Source organism: Penicillium alfredii, assembly GCF_028826965.1.
Source record: "Penicillium alfredii strain IBT 34128 chromosome Unknown utg000001l_segment0_segment0, whole genome shotgun sequence".
In the NCBI taxonomy this organism is placed as follows: Eukaryota; Fungi; Ascomycota; class Eurotiomycetes; order Eurotiales; family Aspergillaceae; genus Penicillium; species Penicillium alfredii.
This window is the reverse complement of record NW_026622698.1, coordinates 143,311-163,664: the sequence shown is the minus strand read 5'-3', so window position 1 is coordinate 163,664 and position 20,354 is coordinate 143,311. Positions and strand designations below refer to the sequence as shown.

Here is a 20,354-nt window from a genome sequence, read left to right as displayed (position 1 = left end):
AGAAAACTTCCAAGTTAATTTGAAAACTTTCTTTTCTTATTTCCAGGTCTCATATCCATACTTCCGACCTATAAAAATACCCCTCATGGTTTCTCGACGGCCGCTCTTGCGATTATGGCTTACACTCTCAGCCATTCTTCTAGCCCTAAGTTCTTCGGGTACAGCGACTGGCATTTCCTTTGACTTGGACAGTGTTGGTTAGTATACCTGTTTTAGTCCCTTTTAGATTTACAGCCGCCTGGTCTCTAATTTGCACAGACTCCATCAAATCCGCCGCCAGCACGGTGGCCTACGACCTTGTTTCCTTCTACACCGGCAACAATACTGGCGATGTGCCGGGCAACCTGCCTTCACCGTACTATTGGTGGGAGGCCGGTGCGTTCTTTGGAGCGCTTGTCAACTACTGGGCATATACGGGCGACACAACCTACAACAAAATCACCCGCGAAGCCATGGTCCACCAAGCTGGCACAAAAAGTGATTTTATGCCACTGAATCAGACATACACCGAGGGGAACGACGACCAATGCCTTTGGGCAATTAGTGCTATGATGGCCGCGGAGCGCAACTTCACAAACCCATCTTCCTCCCAGCCTGGCTGGCTGGCCATGGTGCAGGCTGTCTTCAATGAGCAGGCCCATCGGTGGGACACATCGACTTGTGCGGGTGGTTTGCGCTGGCAGATATACACTTGGAATTCCGGCTACACTTATAAAAACAGCATCGCCAATGGATGTTTCTTCAACATTGCTTCCCGACTGGCCCGGTACACGGGTAATGATAGCTACGCGCAATGGGCAACCAAGGCCTGGAACTGGACTGAAACCATGGGTTTGCTGGGCTCAAATTATGAAGTTTTCGATGGGTCGAGCGATACAGAAAATTGCTCTTCTCTAGACCGGACTCGATGGTCGTACAACGCTGGCGTATATCTTCATGGGGCCTCGGTGATGTATAACTATGTGAGTAACTCGATGCTACCCACGTCCTCTATATCCCTTGGTACAAATACTGATATAATTTTGATGCAGACTTCTTCCAGCTCAAACAGTACTTCATCTACCTGGAAATCGCGATTAGATCGACTGATCTCCGCATCATCCCACTTCTTCTCTTCCAACTCATCTGGCGAGAATGTCATGTACGAGCCTGCCTGTGAGACGAAAGGTGACTGCAACACGGATCAACTCTCTTTCAAAGCTTACCTCTCTCGTTGGATGGCCGACGCGACTCAGTTTGCGCCCTACACTTATGACACGATCATGCCCAAGCTCCGAACCACGGCGCAGGCGGCTGTATCCCAATGCCAAGGCGGCACTACTGGCACTTACTGTGGCTTTCGTTGGTCATCTGGTACCTACGATGGAACTACTGGCGTTGGGCAGCAGATGGGTGTTCTTGAAGCTCTTCAAAGTCTCCTTGCTGCAGATTCCAATGGTCCCTTGACCTCATCTACTGGCGGAACTAGCAAGGGAAATAGTGCTGCTGGCACGAGCCCCGACGAAACGAGTAATGCAATAAGGGCTCCGATCACTGCTGGGGACAGGGCTAGGGCGGCTATAGTGACCGCAGTCGTTGTTGGTCTTATGCTTAGTGCTGTGTATGTCATGATTTCATGATATTTCTACTTGATGTTTTTATTTTCTGTTATTGCGAAATATCAAGTTATTCATGCAGCGAATGTCTTCAAATACAAGGGCCCATTCCTCAAGTCTGACCTTCGTCAACATGCACTGGCATTTTAATAGGAATAGTCGCAAGAATGCGAAACCTTGCGGGGCTAGTTTCCACTATCAAAATATCCCAGAGTTGAGAAGTAAGGAATAAATAAATCTGTTAGGCAGGAGGAATCTGTTGCTTGTCCAGCGGCCACTTTGCAATCGTTGTCGCCTCGCCCGTCAAAGTAAACGCCACCGCCGCCGAGCGCTCATTATTCAAGGCCAGCTCATAATTCCCGGGATAGACAACGCGGTTGCCCTGCGAGTCAGTACGGGCGACACTGTCCAGCGACACAGGGATTGTCATCTCCTGCGACTCGTGGGGCTTGATGGCGCCGAGTCGATCGAAGCCAACGAGCCATTTGTTTGGATAGGGCTTCGGGCCTGCTGTAGTGTTCGCGAAGAGCATTGCCGTGTAGTCCGAGGCCATTCCACCTGTATTCTCAACGCTCACTGTGAAATTGAGGAAGGGAACTTGCTCAACCACGTTGCATTCTGTGTGTGACTGGGAAAGCAGCTGGACGATATCGAAGGATGTCCCGTTGCGTCTGGTCTTGCGCCCTGCGAGTGAGACCTTGAATGTCGTGTAGAAGAGCCCGTGTCCGAATTCGTAGACTGGCTTTCCCGTATACCATATGTACGTTTGGCCGGGATTCTTGCCGTTCGGCCGCAGGTTCATGTCGGTCGCTGGGAATTGTGTCGCGTATTCGCCTGGATATTGGGTCACTGTCAACCGACCGGCCGGCGCACGCTTGCCAGTGAGGATATCTAGGAGGGCTTGGCCACCTGACTGGCCGGGGTATCCGCCCCAGACGAGCGCATTGACATTCTTGTTGACCTTCAGTGCCGACGAGTCGACTTGTCCGCCACCCATCTGTAGCACCACTAACGGCTTGCCGAGTTGGCTGAGCTGTTTGATCAACTGGAGCTGGTTCCCGGGCCAGGTGATATTGGCTCGGTCAACACCCTCGGCCTCGAGAGTATTGTCAATGCCACCGGCGAAGACGACAGCGTCTGAGTTCTTGGCCGCAGAGATGGCAGCGGCAAATTCGTCCGTAGAATTCGAGGAGATGTTTGTACCAAAGGCATAGTTGACCTTGAGCTGTGATGCTTGTAAAGCCGCCAGGGGGCTGGTAAGGTAGGGCGCAGTGTCGAAATAGTTTCCTTGCATCTGCTCCGTGGCATTGGCCCATGGCCCGATCAAAGCAACACTGCTAATATTCTTGGAGAGCGGGAGAGTGCCGTCATTCTTGAGGAGGACAACTCCCTCCACTGCGGCTTCGTAGGAGATGTTCCAGGAATCAGTAGTCACCACATCCGGCCACTGGAGGTCCCGATACGGGCTGTTTCGGCCATCAAAGTAGCCCAGGCGCACAAGATTGGAGTACAATCTGACAACCCCACGTTCAATTTCGCTGCGGGAAATCGCACCCTCGTAAAAGGACTCGTTGAGATGGTATTGGTATGAAGTCCCACAGTCAATGTCCGTGCCTGCTCGCATCGAGTCTGCTGCAGCTCCCGACACGTTCGCAGCATACTGGTGTGGGTTGAAAACATTATAGACAGAGTCGCAGTCGGATGAGACGTATCCATCCTCCACAAAGCCCCAGCTGTCTCGTAGGAGGGTCTGAAGGAAGAACGAGTTGGCCGAGCTTGGAACTCCGTTGACGGCGTTGTATGAAGCCATGAAACTGTGCACGCGGGCATCTCTCACGGCAGCAACAAACTGCGGCGTAAAATACTCCGCCAGGTCCTGCTGGGTGATGATCATATTGTTGCCCAGACGGGAGTGACTATCCCAGTTCTCGATATCATATCCGGCAAAGTGCTTTGCGGTAGCCACCAGCTTTAGATTTTCTGGATCCACACCTCCCTGTATACCTGTGATATACTCGTACGCGTACGCCGAGCATAGGCAGTAGGCATCCTCGCCGGGGGTTTCCTGACCGCGGCCCCAGACGGGGTGTCGGAAGGAATTGATGTTGGGGGAGTAGACGTCCAGCCCAAATCGACCAACATTATTCAAGGCGCGGCCTTGGGTTGAAATGATGCCGCCAATCTGGTTTATCAGGGTGCGGTTGAGAGCGGCCATGGTGAGAATGGGTGACGGGAAAGAAGTGACCCAGCTGTAATCGCCCGACTCCGAGAATTTCCCACGCGATAGTCCATGCAGGCCTTCACTCCACACTTGATACGGGGGAAGACCCAAGCGAGGAATCGCCGGGATATTGTTTCCAGTGCTATTCACAAGCTCCTCGAACGTAAACATTGAAATAAGGGCCACGGCTCGATCATGGGCATTTGCGGACGTGTTGCACACTTGAGTTTTGCTCAGGGGAGGCTTGGAGCAATCGGGGAAAGAAAGCTCAATAGTTGCATCGGTCTGTGGCGTCAAGTCGGGCTGAGGGTTGGTCGAATAGTCCTGGTAGGTTGTATTGGCTTGGGCCAATATAGTTGGCATCAACGCCGCGAGCACGGCATACACTGTTACCCGCATCATGCAGAAGAGCTCCGAAAAGAAGAGTAAGTTGATTTCATAGGAGACTTTGCCTTTCAGCTTAATTTATATCTCGCAGCTCCGGACCTTGCGCATCGTTAACAAGGTCGGGGTATACTTCACTTCCCCACTCCCTCCAAACCCAGTAAGTCCCACAGACGATCCCGATGCTCTCCCCGATGGTTTCACGCGGGGATTCTCCGAAGTCAGTGCGAGCATTTTAGCCTGAATACATGCTATTGCTGATCTTCCTCGACGATGCTCATGTCGGGAAAACAACGGTTCAAGGTCCATGGGCCGTTGGGGGGGGGGGGCGAGGGCTTGCATGGCTATATCTCTGTCATCAAAATATCTACATATTCGTGAAAATGTGCATTCAAGCTCTAGCCTTTTAATATATCCCAAGGGTTTTTATGCAGGCTATTTCGACTCTCTCATGGCTGGTTAGGGGATTACATACCCGATCAACTCATCTGGGGTTCCCCTGAAATGAAAGAAACTCCTCGACAGCAACGGCAGGTGCGTGGATATTAGTTCAGGCTAAAATCAAAGGAAATAAACAAATTGTCTTCGGTATTGACTTCGATCCAAATCTTGGGACTTGGACTATGGAAGACCGCGCAGTGTGGTTGGGTTCGAGACGCAATTTCCCCACAGTTGGAACAGGCTCACTTTCGCAATTTTGCCAAATAAAGGGATCGCCGTCGATCTTTTATGCTCCTGTCTCGCTCTTTCTAAGTCCTGGATGAATAGCTCACTGTGAAGACTGATGTGATATTCATCTGTATGAAATTTCTCTCAACTCTCCAAGAGAGATAGCTATCGCTAGAGAAGAGGATATCTAGCTGTGCAAGGGGCCGATTTGCGGTTTGTGTGTGTTGTGAGTAAACGCAATACGCAATCTGTAGATATAGGCAATACTGACCGACATAGAATAGATAGATAGGGGCCACCAGTGCCAGATTAATGAGGGCAAAGAGAATGTAAAGAATGAAAACCCAGAATCCAATCGCGTCGATAAGATACGGGATGATCATGATGATTGTGCCTCCAGCAATTGAGAACGCGAAAGTTGCCAGAGCGGCGCCTTTGCTTCGGCTTGCCCAGAGGGAAGACCTCGGTTGGATAGACCCAACTAGAATAGAAAAGAAAGTCAGCAATATTGCTCTTCTCGGGGTGCTGCCGTATATGAAGGAGTAGATGTAGAGAATGGTCGCGACGCCGGATCCAAACTCGGTCGCCAGGGCCGGGTCATTGTTGGAGTGCATTATCGTTTCCTGGGAAAGGACACCACCGACAATCAGCACTATGCACATAAGCAGACCCCCTGTAAGCATCAACTTGCGTCGGCCTACTCGATCACAAAGGTAGATCGAGAGAGCCAAGCTCGCAATATACCCGAACCAATTACCTCCTGCCAGAAGGGCAGGATTGTCGCCCTTGAACCCTGACAGCGCAAACATGTTCGGGGCAGACACAGCAATAAAGTCGATGCCAGTGAGCTTTTGCATCACTTGCACACCGGGTCCGAGGATGACTCGCCGGCGCGTGTGAAGCTTGTCCTTGGTGAAAAGCATGCTATAGAAGCTGTGGGAGGTGGAGGTTGGTTCGGCGCGGATTGCAGAGACAATCTCCTCCATCTCAGTCTCGATTGCCTGCTCATTGGTCTCCAGGCGACATCTCTCCAGTACTGACCTCGCCCCCTCCAGATCTCCAGTTTTGGCTAGGTGCCGAGGCGACTCCGGGTAAAATGGAGCCGCAGCAAGAATGAAGAGAGGAAAAATGATTTGAAATCCCAGAGGGAAGCGCCATGCAAAAGCCACGGACTGTGTTTTGAGACACCCAAACTCCATCCAATATGTCCTATGACGAGGTGTAAGTAGCCAGCCAAGCCAGTGCTCAAAACTCAACATCTACTCACGTTGCTGAGCCGACCATTGCCAGTGTAAATTGGACAGCCACAAATGCGCCTCTCAGATGAGGGTCTGCTAACTCCGACGTCCAGACCGGCACCGTCGTGTTAAGATGGCCACATCCCATTGCACTGATGACGCGTGCAAAAGCGAGCCAAGTCATGTTTTGCGCAGAGGCCAGGAGAGCGGCTCCCACGACCCCCCAGAGGCATCCCAGTTGGATGGTTTTCAGGCGCCCGATGGGGTCGGCAATATATCCCACGAGCAATGCACCTACAAGACCATCTCAGCATACATTAACTCTGTCAATATCAACCCAACATCAGGGATCTTACCGATGGCAAAACCACCAAACCACAGACTGACCAGGCCTCCAATTGCTGCTGCATTGCGACCGCAACCACTGGTCACACCCATCCGTAGCATATAATCCTCGTTAACTTGGCTCATTACCGCAGTATCATAACCGAAGAAAGTAATAGCACATCCTGCAAATCCGAAAATCGGATAGGTCATCGCCCTCCCCTGGATTTTCAGACATCGAGACGGTGAGAAACCCTCTGGAATATAAGGAGCAAAGTTCGGCTACCAAGGATGTTCGTATGCTTTTTTTTTTCTACTTTTCTACCCGAACGGCCCTGATGTACGTACGGCGGAAGATCGACTGGGTTTGACCAAGCTCCTCGCCGAGAACATGCTTCTCTGTGAATGCCATCTTGTGTGCCAAGCAGCCAGAGAAGACAAGACGAGCTTGGCAGAAGGGAAGAAGATATCCAACTCTTCTCCCTCGTTCGGACTTGCTTCGACCCCTTCGATGCGCGATCGCTCCCCAGATTTCCCTGCCCCCAGACGAGGCCCACTTCTCCCCTCGAGGAAACCCGAAAGGAATGATGTTTGGAACTGAACTACGAATTACTTCATGGGGCGGGAAAGGGACGGACCAAACCCGACATCTGCTGACGAAGGAGGTAAGTTGTTTATCGTCCAGAATTCAACCCGCTATGCATACAAGAAAATCGATCAGGGGGCCTCGCGTCCACTGAGATCACCACCTCATCGAGTAGGCGCCCTGCCCAATCTCACTTCCTGCTCCAGTTCACCCAAGGCAACCGCGTATTTTGACTTGATTGACCCGAGCGCGTCCAACTTCACTTGAACTCGGTCAACATGCGACGCACGCGTAATCCGGCCGTCAGTCGTCGCAATTTCATTCGCGAACCAGCGGCCCTCCCGGTGCGCCACGAGTGTCCAAGCAGAACCCTCTCGGCCCGCGCGGGCAGTTCGACCAACCCGGTGCACGTAGGTGGTAACACTCGTCGGAATATCGTAGTTGACGACGTGGGTCAAAGACGGTAGGTCCAACCCACGGGAAGCACGGTCAGTGGCGACAATCACGGAGATGCGGCCCCGTCGGTAGGCAGTCAAGGTCTTGCGCGATGTAGAGGACTTGTTCGATTTGATGATCGTTCCCACGCGATTGGCCAGCGGTGGATGGAGGATCGAGATGAGACGAGAAAGTCGCGACGCGGACTCGGAGGACTTGGTAAAAATCAAAACAGTCGTGCGTGGAGGCCCGGTTTCTGGCACCAGTCGAACCGAGTCTGATTCCGATTTGTTTGAACTATTAGAGTCGTCAGAGGAGTCGGCAACAGAGGATTCTGAATCCGAATCGGATCCAGATGACGAGGTGTCATCGTCAGAAAATTCATCAGAGCTAGTATCGTCGTCACTAGTGTCATCGTCCGAGCTGGAGCTGTCCGAGTCCGATGCAGCGGACGCGCGAGGAGCAGCGGGGGTGTCCACGCCAATTTTGATATGGGAAAGGAGGAGACGCAACAGGTAGAGTGGTTTCTGAGATCCATCCCCGACAGCAACCATGTGTTCCTGCAAGGTCGACGGCAGGGTGAAATGAGCATCCGCGTACGCGGCCGATGGGTCTGCGCCATCCGCCACATCTTCGGCACCGATGATGACCATTTTGGGGTTGGACAGACGCAAAGAGTTGAGCTTCGAGATATCGCGCGTCATGGTTGCACTCAAAACCACCTTCCGTGGTGGTTTGGACTCGATTGAGAGTCCTAGTTCAGAAAGAAATTTCCCGCCGGGTCCGAAAGTCTCAGGGGCTTGCCGAGCATTCAACGAACCCATCACCACGTCCACCCATTCTTGGAAGCTTTCATTCAATAGACGATCGGCTTCATCGATGACAAGCCACTCAAGGTGCTTGAGTGTGAAGCCTTTTGTATAGCGAATGTGATCAACCAGTCTTCCCGGAGTACAAATGAGAATGTCGACGTTGGGCTCGGGTCTTTGGATGTAGCCGGGAAGAGTGCCGTTTGAATCAACCGCTTCGCTCACGCAGTCTTCAAGGCTGAAATCTATCCATTCGTTCCCTTGCAAGCCTGTGCGCTGTCGCTGCTCGACGATGGCCGGGTTATAGACTTGGTCAAACCGCATCATGAGAGTCTGCTCGTCTTTGATGGCCACATTGCCAACCGCACCCCCGATATGGAGTCGGGACCCAGAGGCACACAATTCACAGGCCTCTCGGGCCTGCTTCACTAGCTCTCTGGTGGGAACCACAATCAGCCCTCGGAGTCTGGAGGCAGCTCTCGGCTTCAGAGACGTAACTAGCGGAAGCACGTAGGAAAGTGTCTTTCCGGACCCTGTAGCAGCCGATATGCACAGATCACCTGGGTGGTGCCGGCCACCTTGTAAAAGAAGTGGGATGACAGTGGACTGCACAGCAAACGCTTCCTTGTAATTGTGTTGCTCGAGAATACGCAGGAGGTCGACCTTCATTCCGAGCTCAGAAAACCTGGATCTCTCGTTCGCCGATACTCGTAATGGGTGCGCTAACCAGTCTGGTAAAGAGGAATATGTCGGGACTGCCTCTGGCTCCGGCGGATTTTCTGGTTGCGGCAACGGTTCGAGTCCTTGCGCAATAACCGGTTCAACAGTTGGGCCTTCATCGGATTCACTGTTTTCGGGCTCTGTATCCTTCTTTTTCTTTTTCGCACTTGCTGCTGTCTTGGTACGCTGGAATTTGGATAGGATACCCGAATACTTGTTTTTCTCGGTCTTGTCCACGATAGGATCCTCAGCCGGTGCGTCGGGCATCTCCTCTTCTCGATGGGTCACAGGCGTAGTCTCGTGAGTTGCCTTGTCGTCCTTTCCAGTGCTCTTCCGCTTGCTGCTCGTCGATTTCTTTCCTGTCTCAGGGATGTGGTGGTCCGAGTCTGCAGCAAACGCTGCGCTGCGGTTCGACGAGATAGCACTCTCTTGCCCAGTTGTTTCCGGGGAATCACCATCTCGAGTGATATCCTTGCTTCGCTTCCGTTTCCTTTTGCTACCATCATCTCCCGCGGGGGCTGTCGAGAGACTTTGGCGCTTCTTATGTTTCTTGGTCGTCGTCGAGGTCGAGGCGTGGGAATCATCGGAAAGTGTCTTTCGCTTATGGACTTTGGCAGAAGTGAGGGTTGCATGAGAGCTCTTTGGGGACTCCAGCCCAACCCGGTTGCCAGCCATTCTCAAGAGATTTTGTGCAGATTCAGCGATCCTTGGGAGCGTCGTGGGGGAAACAAATTCATTTTTGCCGGATGTGTTTGTGCCGGCAGAGACACTTTTCTGCTCACCGCCCATCACTGACCGCTTTAGTTATCGCCGACCAAGACGAGCGCATGTCAACACCTGGACTAGATTCTATCAGGCTGGTGCTTGGTGCATGCTTTGCTCGCAATGGACAGAAAACTAAGTCCCGGCACTACATTCACATTATCTCGGAGTCCTCGCCCCCGGGAATCAGCGCCAAAATGCCTTATAATATCGCGTTGGTTCCACTGGCCTCCAGAGTGATAGCGTCAATAGCTGACTCTCCTTAATGTTGGAATAGAATGGTCAGTGACTTCTTTTTCCCCCAGTCAGGTATGTTCCGAAACCAAGCTACTGGAATGTTCCCCAATTGATGACCTATCTAGGGGGGATCGAGAGTCACATCTACCAATTGTCCTCTGTACGAATACCTTGACCGTCTCTATCGCATTCATTCTTCGACCCTCTAACAGCCCCTGCAGAAACTCATCGACCGCGGACACAAGGTTATAATCATTACCCATGCATACAAAGGTCGAACCGGAGTCCGATACCTCACCAATGGACTCAAAATTTACCACGTTCCTTTCTTCGTCATCTACCGCGAGACTACCTTCCCTACTGTCTTCTCCTTCTTTCCAATTTTCCGCAATATTGTCATTCGAGAGCAAATCGACATTGTACATGGACATGCCAGTCTGAGTAGCTTCTGCGGGGAAGCTATTCTCCATGCACGAACAATGGGTTTACGAACTGTCTTTACCGACCACTCCCTCTTCGGCTTTGCCGATGCTGCCTCCATTCTCACCAATAAGCTCCTCAAGTTTACCTTGAGTGATGTCGACCATGCAATCTGTGTCAGCCATACTTGGTGGGTTTATCTCGCACGTCTACCGGGCGGACCAACTAACTAGTCACAGTAAGGAAAACACGGTGCTTCGTGCCTCGTTGGACCCCTTGATGGTCTCGGTCATTCCCAATGCTGTTGTCGCGGAGAACTTTTGTCCGCTTTCCTACACCCCCCGTGCGTCTGATCAGATCCCGGCTTCCCCTGCCGATCCGCGACCGTCACCAACCCCAATTGGCCCTGATGACACGATCACCATTGTGGTTATATCTCGTCTCTTTTACAATAAGGGCACTGATCTTCTCATTGCCGCTATTCCGCGAATCCTCTCCTTGAACCCCAATACTCGGTTCATTATTGCAGGATCTGGCCCTAAAGCCATCGACTTGGAGCAAATGTTAGAACGCAACGTGCTGCAGGACAAGGTTGAAATGCTTGGCTCCGTGCGACATGAAGAGGTGCGCGATGTCATGGTGCGAGGACACATCTACCTCCACCCTAGTCTGACGGAGGCATTCGGGACGGTTATTGTCGAGGCTGCCAGCTGCGGACTATACGTGGTCTGTACCCGGGTCGGCGGTATTCCCGAAGTACTCCCTCAACATATGACTACATTCGCCAAACCCGAGGAGGACGATCTCGTGATTGCAACCAGTAAGGCTATTGCAGCCTTGCGCTCAAACAAAGTTCGGACGGACCGATTCCATGACCAGGTGAAAATGATGTATTCCTGGCGGGATGTCGCGCGACGGACCGAGCGTGTCTATGAGGGCATCATTGGCGACATCAGTCCCGAAGAATTCTATGGCTACTACCCAGGCCAGGGCTGGGAGGCTAGCGGGGACCGTGTGCGCAGTTTCGCCCTGGTTGATCGGTTGAAACGATATTACGGCTGCGGCGTCTGGGCTGGCAAGTTGTTCTGCCTCTGCGTCGTGATTGACTTTTTGATTTATGTGTTTCTCGAGATGTGGTTTCCCCGGGCAAATATCGACCTCGCACGAAGCTGGCCCAAGAAACAACTGGAGGAGGAACCTTACGCCTCCACGACTGCCCGAAGCAGTCGATAGGAACTGGCCCTGCAGAACACTTTCACAAACCAGCGGGGACTGCTTTGCATTTCCCTGGGACACGACAACATTTGTACATATCCTTCAGAGGCGTTCCAACAGCTCTACTTAATATATAATTAGACGTCGAGTGAGACCAGTATTTCTCTGGGACTTATTTGATTCGTAAGTTCCGCGATGCGTTCAAAATTGTGTACAATCATGCTCGACCAAACACCGGCATAACCATGCTAATCCCAAACGCACATTGCTCCATCAAGTCACAAAAACACTTCATGCCGAGTCAGGCACCATGTTCTCGGCCGCGCGGTCTGCTTTGTCACTGCGCAGGCCGCTGCTAGTCTGCTCCTTCTCATAGCCGCGCTGGTCGGGGAACCGGCGCTCGACCCCTTTGTCCTCACGGTAAGCCCCAACAGTCTCCAGGCCGGCCGAGTCCTTCTTGCGACCGTGGGCGCCATCATGTTGGAGCTCCACGCCGGTTTGGCCTTGCAACGGCCGGCCCATGCCCTGGTTCACATCCTGTGAAGTCGCCCCCATCAGGGTGTCAGCTGCGGAGGTGTGAACTGCTTCCTTGCCGTGTCCGCGCAGCACGTCCGGGTTGTTGGCTTGGCTGCCAACCTCGTTTTCCGTGTTGGGCGTGTAGGAGTTACTAGCGGGCGCACTTCCCCGGGGGTAGGTCTGGAGATGGAACTCGGGCCGCTGGTCGGCCTCATTGACCTTGCGTCCGGGTTGGTGCTATATGAGCCATGTTAAAGATTTGCAGCTTGCTCACGGTCAATGGTGGACATACACCCTTGGTGGTCATAGGTCCATCGGGGGCGACGGAGGGCTTGAAGCTGCCCTGGTTGGCATTTGCAACTGAATCCACGTTGTTGAGGGTGCTCATGGTGAATGGATATATTAGGAAAAAGGACTATGATACTTTGGAAAAGATATCAGTGAAAGAATTTAGTTGTTCTTTAGGCAATCACAGTGTCGCCGCTTTATACTGGCGTACTTCATGCAAGACAAACCAGGGCAAGTGACGTCAACCTGACTGGGACTGACTTCATCACCGTTGGGTGGATAGTGGCAAGCCGATCGATTCCTCGAGAACCAAAGGATTATACTGCGACGGGGACTCAATGATCTCGCCATGGTCGACGAGCCTAGCAGGAATGGCCGTGATCGATCAAGGTGTTGATAGTCTGTGACATCAGAGTGGGGGTTCAAACCCTGAATGAGTGCAGGATAACTTAGGCAGCGCCTGTAGCTTTGGTGGATTTCCTTGATTTTGGATCGCAGAATTGCCGAGAATGAGAAGTCCGTGGGAAGGGAAGAGGATGCTTCAAAGTCGGATTACCGCGATGGAAGACAGAAAACAGGTCAGGGGGACCCCCTTTAGCTCTTAGTAGTATGTGGGGCGGCGAGCTCAGTAGTATGTGCTGTAATTGGCTTATATAATATCGGTTACAGTATGAAATATGTGGTATCTAGGGCTATTATATTCTTGAAATATTATATTTTTCTTTATAGTAGCTAATAAATAATACTAGTATTTCCTATTGATTTACTAGTTTTCTATTTTTTACTACGTTATAGTAGAGTATACTTCTACTTAGTAACGATATCGCTATACCAGAATCGAAGATCTAATCGATACTTATAAGACACCTTCGATCGAGAGTTCTAATAATTAAGATAATAAGGAGCTCTTTAAGAGTAGGGATAATAAGCTTCTATATAAGCGTTATACCCCTAAAATAAATATATATATATATACTCTTGATAATATTATTTACTAGTTAATTACTAGTAAACTAACCTTAAAATAAAGAATAGCGATCACTCGTTAATACCTTTTACTTAAGGAACGATTAATCTAATCTCTACTATAGAAATTAAGTTTATACCGCTTCTATCTAAGTATCCGAGTATTTATCCTAATAGATATATATATATAGTGAATCTTCGCTATATAATACTAAAAGAAAAAGCGAATACTCTAAATATAATAAATATATACTAGTAAAATATTAGTTATTTACTAGTTACTAATAAATTTAGATCTAATATACCTATAAATAAAACGGTTTAGTAGATAACGTTTTCTACTTATTTCTTAGTTATTATATAACTAAAAAAGCTTTTATATATAGTAGTATTAAGTATTACTAATATCTTAATAAATATCTTAACGGGATACCTTATATATTAATCGATAGCGATTTTATTAGCAAAATCTTTACTTTTCGCGATCAAAAATAAGAGCTTTATTAATATAGATAATATTAGCGTTATTTAATAGGGTAAAGAAGCTATTTACTAGTTCTCTACTAGTTTTTTTCTTATTATATCTTTTATATTAGACTCTATAAAGCCGCCTAAACAAGATTTACCTAATATATAGTATATAGTAAATATACCCCGATATATAAGCTTAAGTTTCGATAATATTATATCCTAGTAAATATAATATAGTATTATTTATTAATATATTACTAGACATGGACAGACCCGTCCCATGGGTCAAAGATCTTGACCCATAACCCAAACCCACGACCCATAGGTTGGGTCAATAAAATCCTGACCCGTCTATAGGTTGACCCGTGGGTTAACGGGTTAACCTATTTTTGACCTATTTTAGTATAAATTTCTTAATTAGGATAGATAATTTGCTTACCTTTTTTAATAATATACTATTATTAAATACTATTTTTGTTCTAATATAACTTATAATTCTAACTCTTTATAAAAAGAATATTATATAGTAATAATATATTTAGAATATATAATATATTAATTTATTAATTTAATACTTTAAGGTAAGAATTATATTTTATAATAGGTAGATATAGACGAAAGAAGATATTAGTTAACTATTTCTTATACTAAACCTAAAAATATATATTTAAAGTCTATAGTAGTACTTCTACTTTTTATATAAATAAACTATATATATTAGAAACAATAAAATAGATATAAATCTAATATCTAATATTTCTTTATTAATATATAAGTATATTATAGTCTTATTTATATAAAAGAATTATTTTAAATATTTTTTCTGAATTTATATAAAATAATAATATTAGCTAGTTAGGTTAAAATTTTTTAGGGATAAAAAGAAAAATCTTAGGGCATTACTCTCACCTAATTATTTAGATTAATAGGTTAGCCTATAGGTTAACCCGTTAACCTATTTCTTACTATCTAATAAACTTTATATATATTAGTAGAGCCTATTCTAATTAGTTATAAAATTCAGCACTAAGATAGTACTGAATTCTACCTACTAATAAAAAATAAGTATTAGATCTATATATTCCCTTAAATCTACAATAATTTACCTTAGATTATTTTTCTATATCTCGAGTCTCTTACTATAAAAGGGTTATATAATCTCTTTTTTACTAGATATAATAAAATATATACCTTTTTATAGTAGTCTTTCTACCTCTATTAGAACCGGGGTTTTAATCTATCTACGCGATTACTTAAAACCCCGGTTTTAATCTATCTACGTATTTACTTATAACCCTAGTTCTAATATATCTACGTAAAAAGGTTAGCTGGTTAGGTTAAAATTTTTTAGGGATAAAAAGAAAAATCTAAGGGTATTACTCTTACCTAATTATTTAGATTAACAGGTTAGCCTATAGGTTAACCCGTTAACCTATTTCTTACTATCTAATAAACTTCGTATATATTAGTAGAGCCTATTCTGATTAATTATAAAATTTAGCACTAGGATAGTACCGAATCCTATCTACTAATAAAAAATAAGTATTAGATCTATATATTCCCCTAAATCTATAATGATTTACCTTAGATTATTTTTCTATATCTCGAGTCCTTTATTTTAATATACTATTACTATATCTCTTCTATATCTTAGTTATCTACCTTATACCCTCCCTCTTTTATTAAGAGTAAGGGGTTTAAGTTATCTATTTTCTATTCTAATTAATTTCTTAATACCCTCTTAGAACCACTAGAAAGCTAGTAAACTAAGTAAAGCCTCTTTTCTATTATATCACTAATACTAAAACGATCCAATAATCGGAAAAAGACCTAGGTGATTTTTAATAGTATAAATAAAGTAGAGTTTTTAAACTAGTGGCTTAATACCTAAATTAGTGGTTCTTATAATACTATAAAAAAGATAAACTAAAAGGGTCTATAATAGACTAATATATAATCATATTTTAATTAAGTTATATATTTAGTAATAAAAGAGCTAAAGCTCCTATATAAGTGATATAGTAAGATTATAAACTATCTAATCTATACTAAGAATAGGATAATAGGTCTCTAATACTACTAGAATCGGAGTATATACTAGAAAGGCTAAAACACTACTAAATATTTAATAATCTAATATCTTATAGAATATATAGTATATTATATAGCTATTATTTAATTTATAGGCTAATCTTTCTTAGGCTAAGAACTCCCCTTGAATAGCCTAATTAATTATCTAAGAGCTATAAGAATAATAGTTAATTATTATAATAATTACTTTATAGCTTTCTTTTTAAATTATTAAATATCCCGAATTCTAAGCCCTTTTTCGAATAATCTAATTATTATTATTTATCCTTAGTTTCCTTTTTTATTAAACTATATAATATCGAATCTAAGGAATAACCTAAGATTAATAGAAAGATTTACTTTAGAAACTTCTATCTAAGGCTAAACTCTCTATTAATCTTAACTATTAGATATTACTATTTTAATAAATATTTATAGCTATCTCTAGCTATTTTATTAATATAGACTAGAATTATCGAGAGATTTTATTTAGCTTCGAACCTATTTTTAGTATATACTTTAGATAGAATCTTAATATAACCCTCCTTGATATCCTCTAGAAATATTAGATTAAAGACCGAGTATTTATAATAATAACTAATAATATATTAAATAACTCTATCTTTATTTTAAGTATCTAAGATTCTATTTAATTATTAGATATTAACTCTAAGATAATAATTATTCGGGTTCTATATATTATATATATAATTTAGTTAAATTTAAAGTAACTACTTAGCTAGATAAAAACGAACCCTTAGAATAAGGTAACTAAGACTATTTAGTCTAAGAAATATATCTAATACGCCCGTCGAAAAATATAAAAATAAGATATTATAATAATTCTTATAAAGATATATATCTATACTCCTTATTTATTAATTAAAATACTAACCTACTTTATATTTTAGATTAGAAACCTTACAATCTTTATTAATATAAGCCTTTAATATCGGGAGTCCTTCCTTAGTCTCTAGCCCGACTACTCTTAATTAGTTTTAATTTAAGATATCCGAACTAGATAGAATTCAATCTTTTTAATACTCTGATATATAAAATAGTTATAACTAGTCTTTAATTAATTTTACTCTAAATATAATTATTCTTATCTTAAAATCGATATAGATAAATAATGCTAGATCGACTATCTTCTTAATATTATCTAGCTATTTTTCTAATTTATTATAGTCCTCTTAAAAATAAAGGATATTACTATTTATACTATTTTTACTATCTATAATAAGCTATTTAATTATCTTAAGAGATTAATTAGATAGTTTAGTAGAAAGAAGATTAGATAGAAATAATAGATATATTAAGCCCTTAAATTAGCTAAAGATAAACTCCGTGAGTATTACTCTATAATAGATAATAAAGAGCTTAGTAATATCTATATAATTAGTATTATCTTAGCCCTTTAGTATAAGATTAAATTTTTTTAAACTAAAGACTAGGACTATCTTTAAATAGATTATAACGCCTAATATTAATAAAGTCTTAAAAGTTAGCTTCTAAGCTACTAAGCTAGTAATATTCTAAACTCTTAATCACTATCTAAAATAAAATAATCTTATTAAACTAACGAGCTTAATATATTTTTAATAGCTGATTCTTCTATCTTAAGCTCCTAGTCTAAGGTAATATAGTATATTAAAAAAGGTAAATTTCTATATATATCTCTATTAAAACTAGGGTTCTAAGTAATCGCTTAAAATCCTAGTTCTAATCTATTAAGTTTCTATCTTTTTACCTTTATTAGAACTAAGGTTTTAAGGCCTATCTTAGAACCCTAGTTTTAATAGAGGTATTAGTTCTAATCTATCTAAATATTATACTAATTATTATAATCTATTTTCTATCTAGGTATTATCCTAATCTTACCTTATTAGTTCTAAAAAGATTATTAGTATAAATTTCCTATATTTATAAGCCTCGCCTATAATCTCCTTTTAATCCTAGCTACTAGTATTAGTATTAAATAATTATTTAATTCTACGCGTGATATTTACTATTATTAATAAAAGATACTAAATATATCTACTATATAAGATCTAATAATATTTATATATATTACTAAATTTAAAATCAAAAAGAAGCAGCTTATATTTATTTAAGAGCTTCGGGAGTAGGATAAATTAGAAATTATATAGGAGGAAAAAGAGACCTAAAAGACTTATAAAAAGATTATATTAATTAATAATAATAAAGAGAAGGATATTATAGATCTAATAATTATAGTCGATATATCTTACTAATTATAGTAAGAAAAGTTAAGGAGTAATTATAAAGATAATTATAGCCTCCCGCGGATTTCTAGTAAAGTTCGTAAACGCCTATAAATACTTAATAATTATAAGCTTTAAAATTAAAATCGATTAATATTTAAAATAATATTCTCTAGAATTACTTTTTAAGAATTATTCTCTTAATTACTATAAAAAATTATTTAACTAAAATAAATATAATACCTAAAAATATAGCTAAGAATAATATAATTTATAAAAGTTATATAGTTAATAAAGTATCTACCTAAATAGATTAAATAGGTTAACCTATTAACCCGCGGGATAGGTTAAAAAAATCTTGACCCGCCCACGGGTCAAGAGGTCTGACCCACGACCCGCCCATAGGCTGACCCACGGGTCGACCTATATGGGTTGTCCGCGGGTCTGTCCAGGTCTATATATTACTAGTAACTAACTAGTATACTAATATTTAGACTATATCTAGAATCTTCTATCTATACCTTATATATAAATATTCTTTAGCAAAAAACGTAAAAGACTATTTTAATTAAAGTCTTATAGGAAGATAGTCTAGTTTAGACTTATCTCTCCTTAAATATCTTATAAAAAGAGGCCTACTATAAGATAAAAATAAATCTTACGCTTATATATATTAAATAATAAACTGAGTAGAGTACTATAGTAAGTATTTCTAATAATATACTAGTTTTATACTAGTTATTTACTAATATTTAGGTATAGTTTATTTTTAGGGTCGTGGTATAATCCAAAGATAATTCCTAAAATATATAGTATAATTTCGCTCTTTTATACCTTTTAATACTAAGCAATATCTATATATTATTTTCTACTCTCGTGGTATTTATAACTATATCCTATTACCACTAAGCCGGCCACTATAAGAGTTTATCGAAGATATCTCTAGCCTTATTAGTAGGCTATAAATACTAGATCTAATACTAAATAAGTAATATAAACTAGTATTATATGTTACGGACCAACCACGTTGGCGCCTTGGCGTCCTGCAGAATGGGAACATCAGAGCCAACCGATTTATACTAACAGGGGTGTTGGCGTCACGTGACCAGGAAATGGTAGAACGATCAACGATAGCATGGTCACTGATGGCTACTATGCTACTATCTACCAGGATACCGTTAGGAAGAGAAGGATATATAAAGACGCTTATTTGCTATATATCTAGCTCTTCGCGTTCAACTCATATTATTAACCTTAGTTACTAGTTCAACTCAGATTGTCTCGTTTATACTATGATCCTCTCAAGACAACCCCTCTAGTGGTAAAGTATCTTCGGTACTTCTATTACTAAGCACTCCTTACCTTGATCGTTCCTCGATACCTCAACAGACCCGAGCCTATATAAGGCCTAACGAATAAAGCAATAGTACAGTTACGAGGCCGGATATCGTTAATACTAGAAGACCCCTATCCTTCTAGTATAACTAGAAAGACCTATATATCTTAGTATCTTAAGAGAAGTATACCTTCAGATTCCAGCTAACAATCATAGATGACTAGTACGTAATACTTTAAACGCCCGTCTTAAATTATAGTATACAAGATGTTAACACTTCGATAACTATAGCTAGTAACGATAGTACCAGTAACCTTTCGCGTGGTTCCACGAGCCAATCTACTCCGACCAACGCGTAACTTATAGATATAATCAGTTAGCTCCAAGAGCAACTTATCTAGGAGAGAACTAGACCTATAGTATCTATAAAACCACCGAAACCCGATTTCTTCGATAGAACTCGATCTAAGCTTCGAGGGTTCTTGACCTAGATAGATATATAGTTATATATTATTAACTATATAGAAGAAGCGGATAAGGTTATCTACGCTTCAACCTATCTTCGAGGATAAGCCTTTAACTAGTTCGAGCCCTATATTAGGGAGTTTAACGAGAAAAGGTAACTAGATTAGGGAGACGTGACTTAAGCGATTTTCTAATTATATATTAACTTTAAAAGGAAGCTTAAATAGATATTCGGGGATATCGATACGTAACGGACCGTAGAGCGACGACTTAAATAAATCCGATAAACTAGCTTAGCTAGTATTTACGCCGCTAAGTTCTAGTAGATTATCTTGTATCTTAATTACAATAACGATATATATATCTAGCTATTCGAACGAGGACTTAAGAAAGAAGTTAAAG

At 42.9% G+C, this 20,354-nt stretch overlaps 6 protein-coding genes across 6 annotated transcripts; 2 read left to right on the top strand and 4 right to left on the bottom strand.

Annotated features, from left to right (window-relative positions):
* Positions 1-85: 85 nt before the first annotated feature.
* NUU61_000050 (glycoside hydrolase family 76 protein) lies at positions 86-1,619 on the top strand (the record flags this gene model as incomplete). The annotated part of the gene is made up of 3 exons (XM_056650634.1): positions 86-197; positions 259-962; positions 1,032-1,619. The coding sequence occupies 3 exons, from the start codon at positions 86-88 to the stop codon at positions 1,617-1,619; spliced, it is 1,404 nt and encodes a 467-aa protein (XP_056515484.1).
* Positions 1,620-1,836: 217 nt separating this feature from the next.
* Positions 1,837-4,215, bottom strand: xlnD (beta-xylosidase XylA; the record flags this gene model as incomplete). The annotated part of the gene is made up of 1 exon (XM_056650633.1): positions 1,837-4,215. The coding sequence occupies one exon, from the start codon at positions 4,213-4,215 to the stop codon at positions 1,837-1,839; it is 2,379 nt and encodes a 792-aa protein (XP_056515483.1).
* Positions 4,216-4,949: 734 nt separating this feature from the next.
* Positions 4,950-6,843, bottom strand: NUU61_000048 (low-affinity glucose transporter HXT3; the record flags this gene model as incomplete). Its single annotated transcript, XM_056650632.1, has 4 exons — positions 4,950-6,078; positions 6,137-6,413; positions 6,464-6,688; positions 6,780-6,843. The coding sequence occupies 4 exons, from the start codon at positions 6,841-6,843 to the stop codon at positions 4,950-4,952; spliced, it is 1,695 nt and encodes a 564-aa protein (XP_056515482.1).
* Positions 6,844-7,181: 338 nt separating this feature from the next.
* NUU61_000047 (putative ATP-dependent RNA helicase DBP6) lies at positions 7,182-9,656 on the bottom strand (the record flags this gene model as incomplete). The annotated part of the gene is made up of 1 exon (XM_056650631.1): positions 7,182-9,656. One exon carries the CDS (start codon positions 9,654-9,656, stop codon positions 7,182-7,184), a length of 2,475 nt encoding a protein of 824 aa, XP_056515481.1.
* A 365-nt stretch (positions 9,657-10,021) lies between these two features.
* NUU61_000046 (phosphatidylinositol N-acetylglucosaminyltransferase subunit A/GPI3) lies at positions 10,022-11,633 on the top strand (the record flags this gene model as incomplete). The annotated part of the gene is made up of 4 exons (XM_056650630.1): positions 10,022-10,052; positions 10,106-10,140; positions 10,193-10,590; positions 10,640-11,633. 4 exons carry the CDS (start codon positions 10,022-10,024, stop codon positions 11,631-11,633), a joined length of 1,458 nt encoding a protein of 485 aa, XP_056515480.1.
* A 273-nt stretch (positions 11,634-11,906) lies between these two features.
* Positions 11,907-12,519, bottom strand: NUU61_000045 (uncharacterized protein; the record flags this gene model as incomplete). The annotated part of the gene is made up of 2 exons (XM_056650629.1): positions 11,907-12,368; positions 12,424-12,519. 2 exons carry the CDS (start codon positions 12,517-12,519, stop codon positions 11,907-11,909), a joined length of 558 nt encoding a protein of 185 aa, XP_056515479.1.
* Between the last annotated feature and the right edge of the window lie 7,835 nt (positions 12,520-20,354).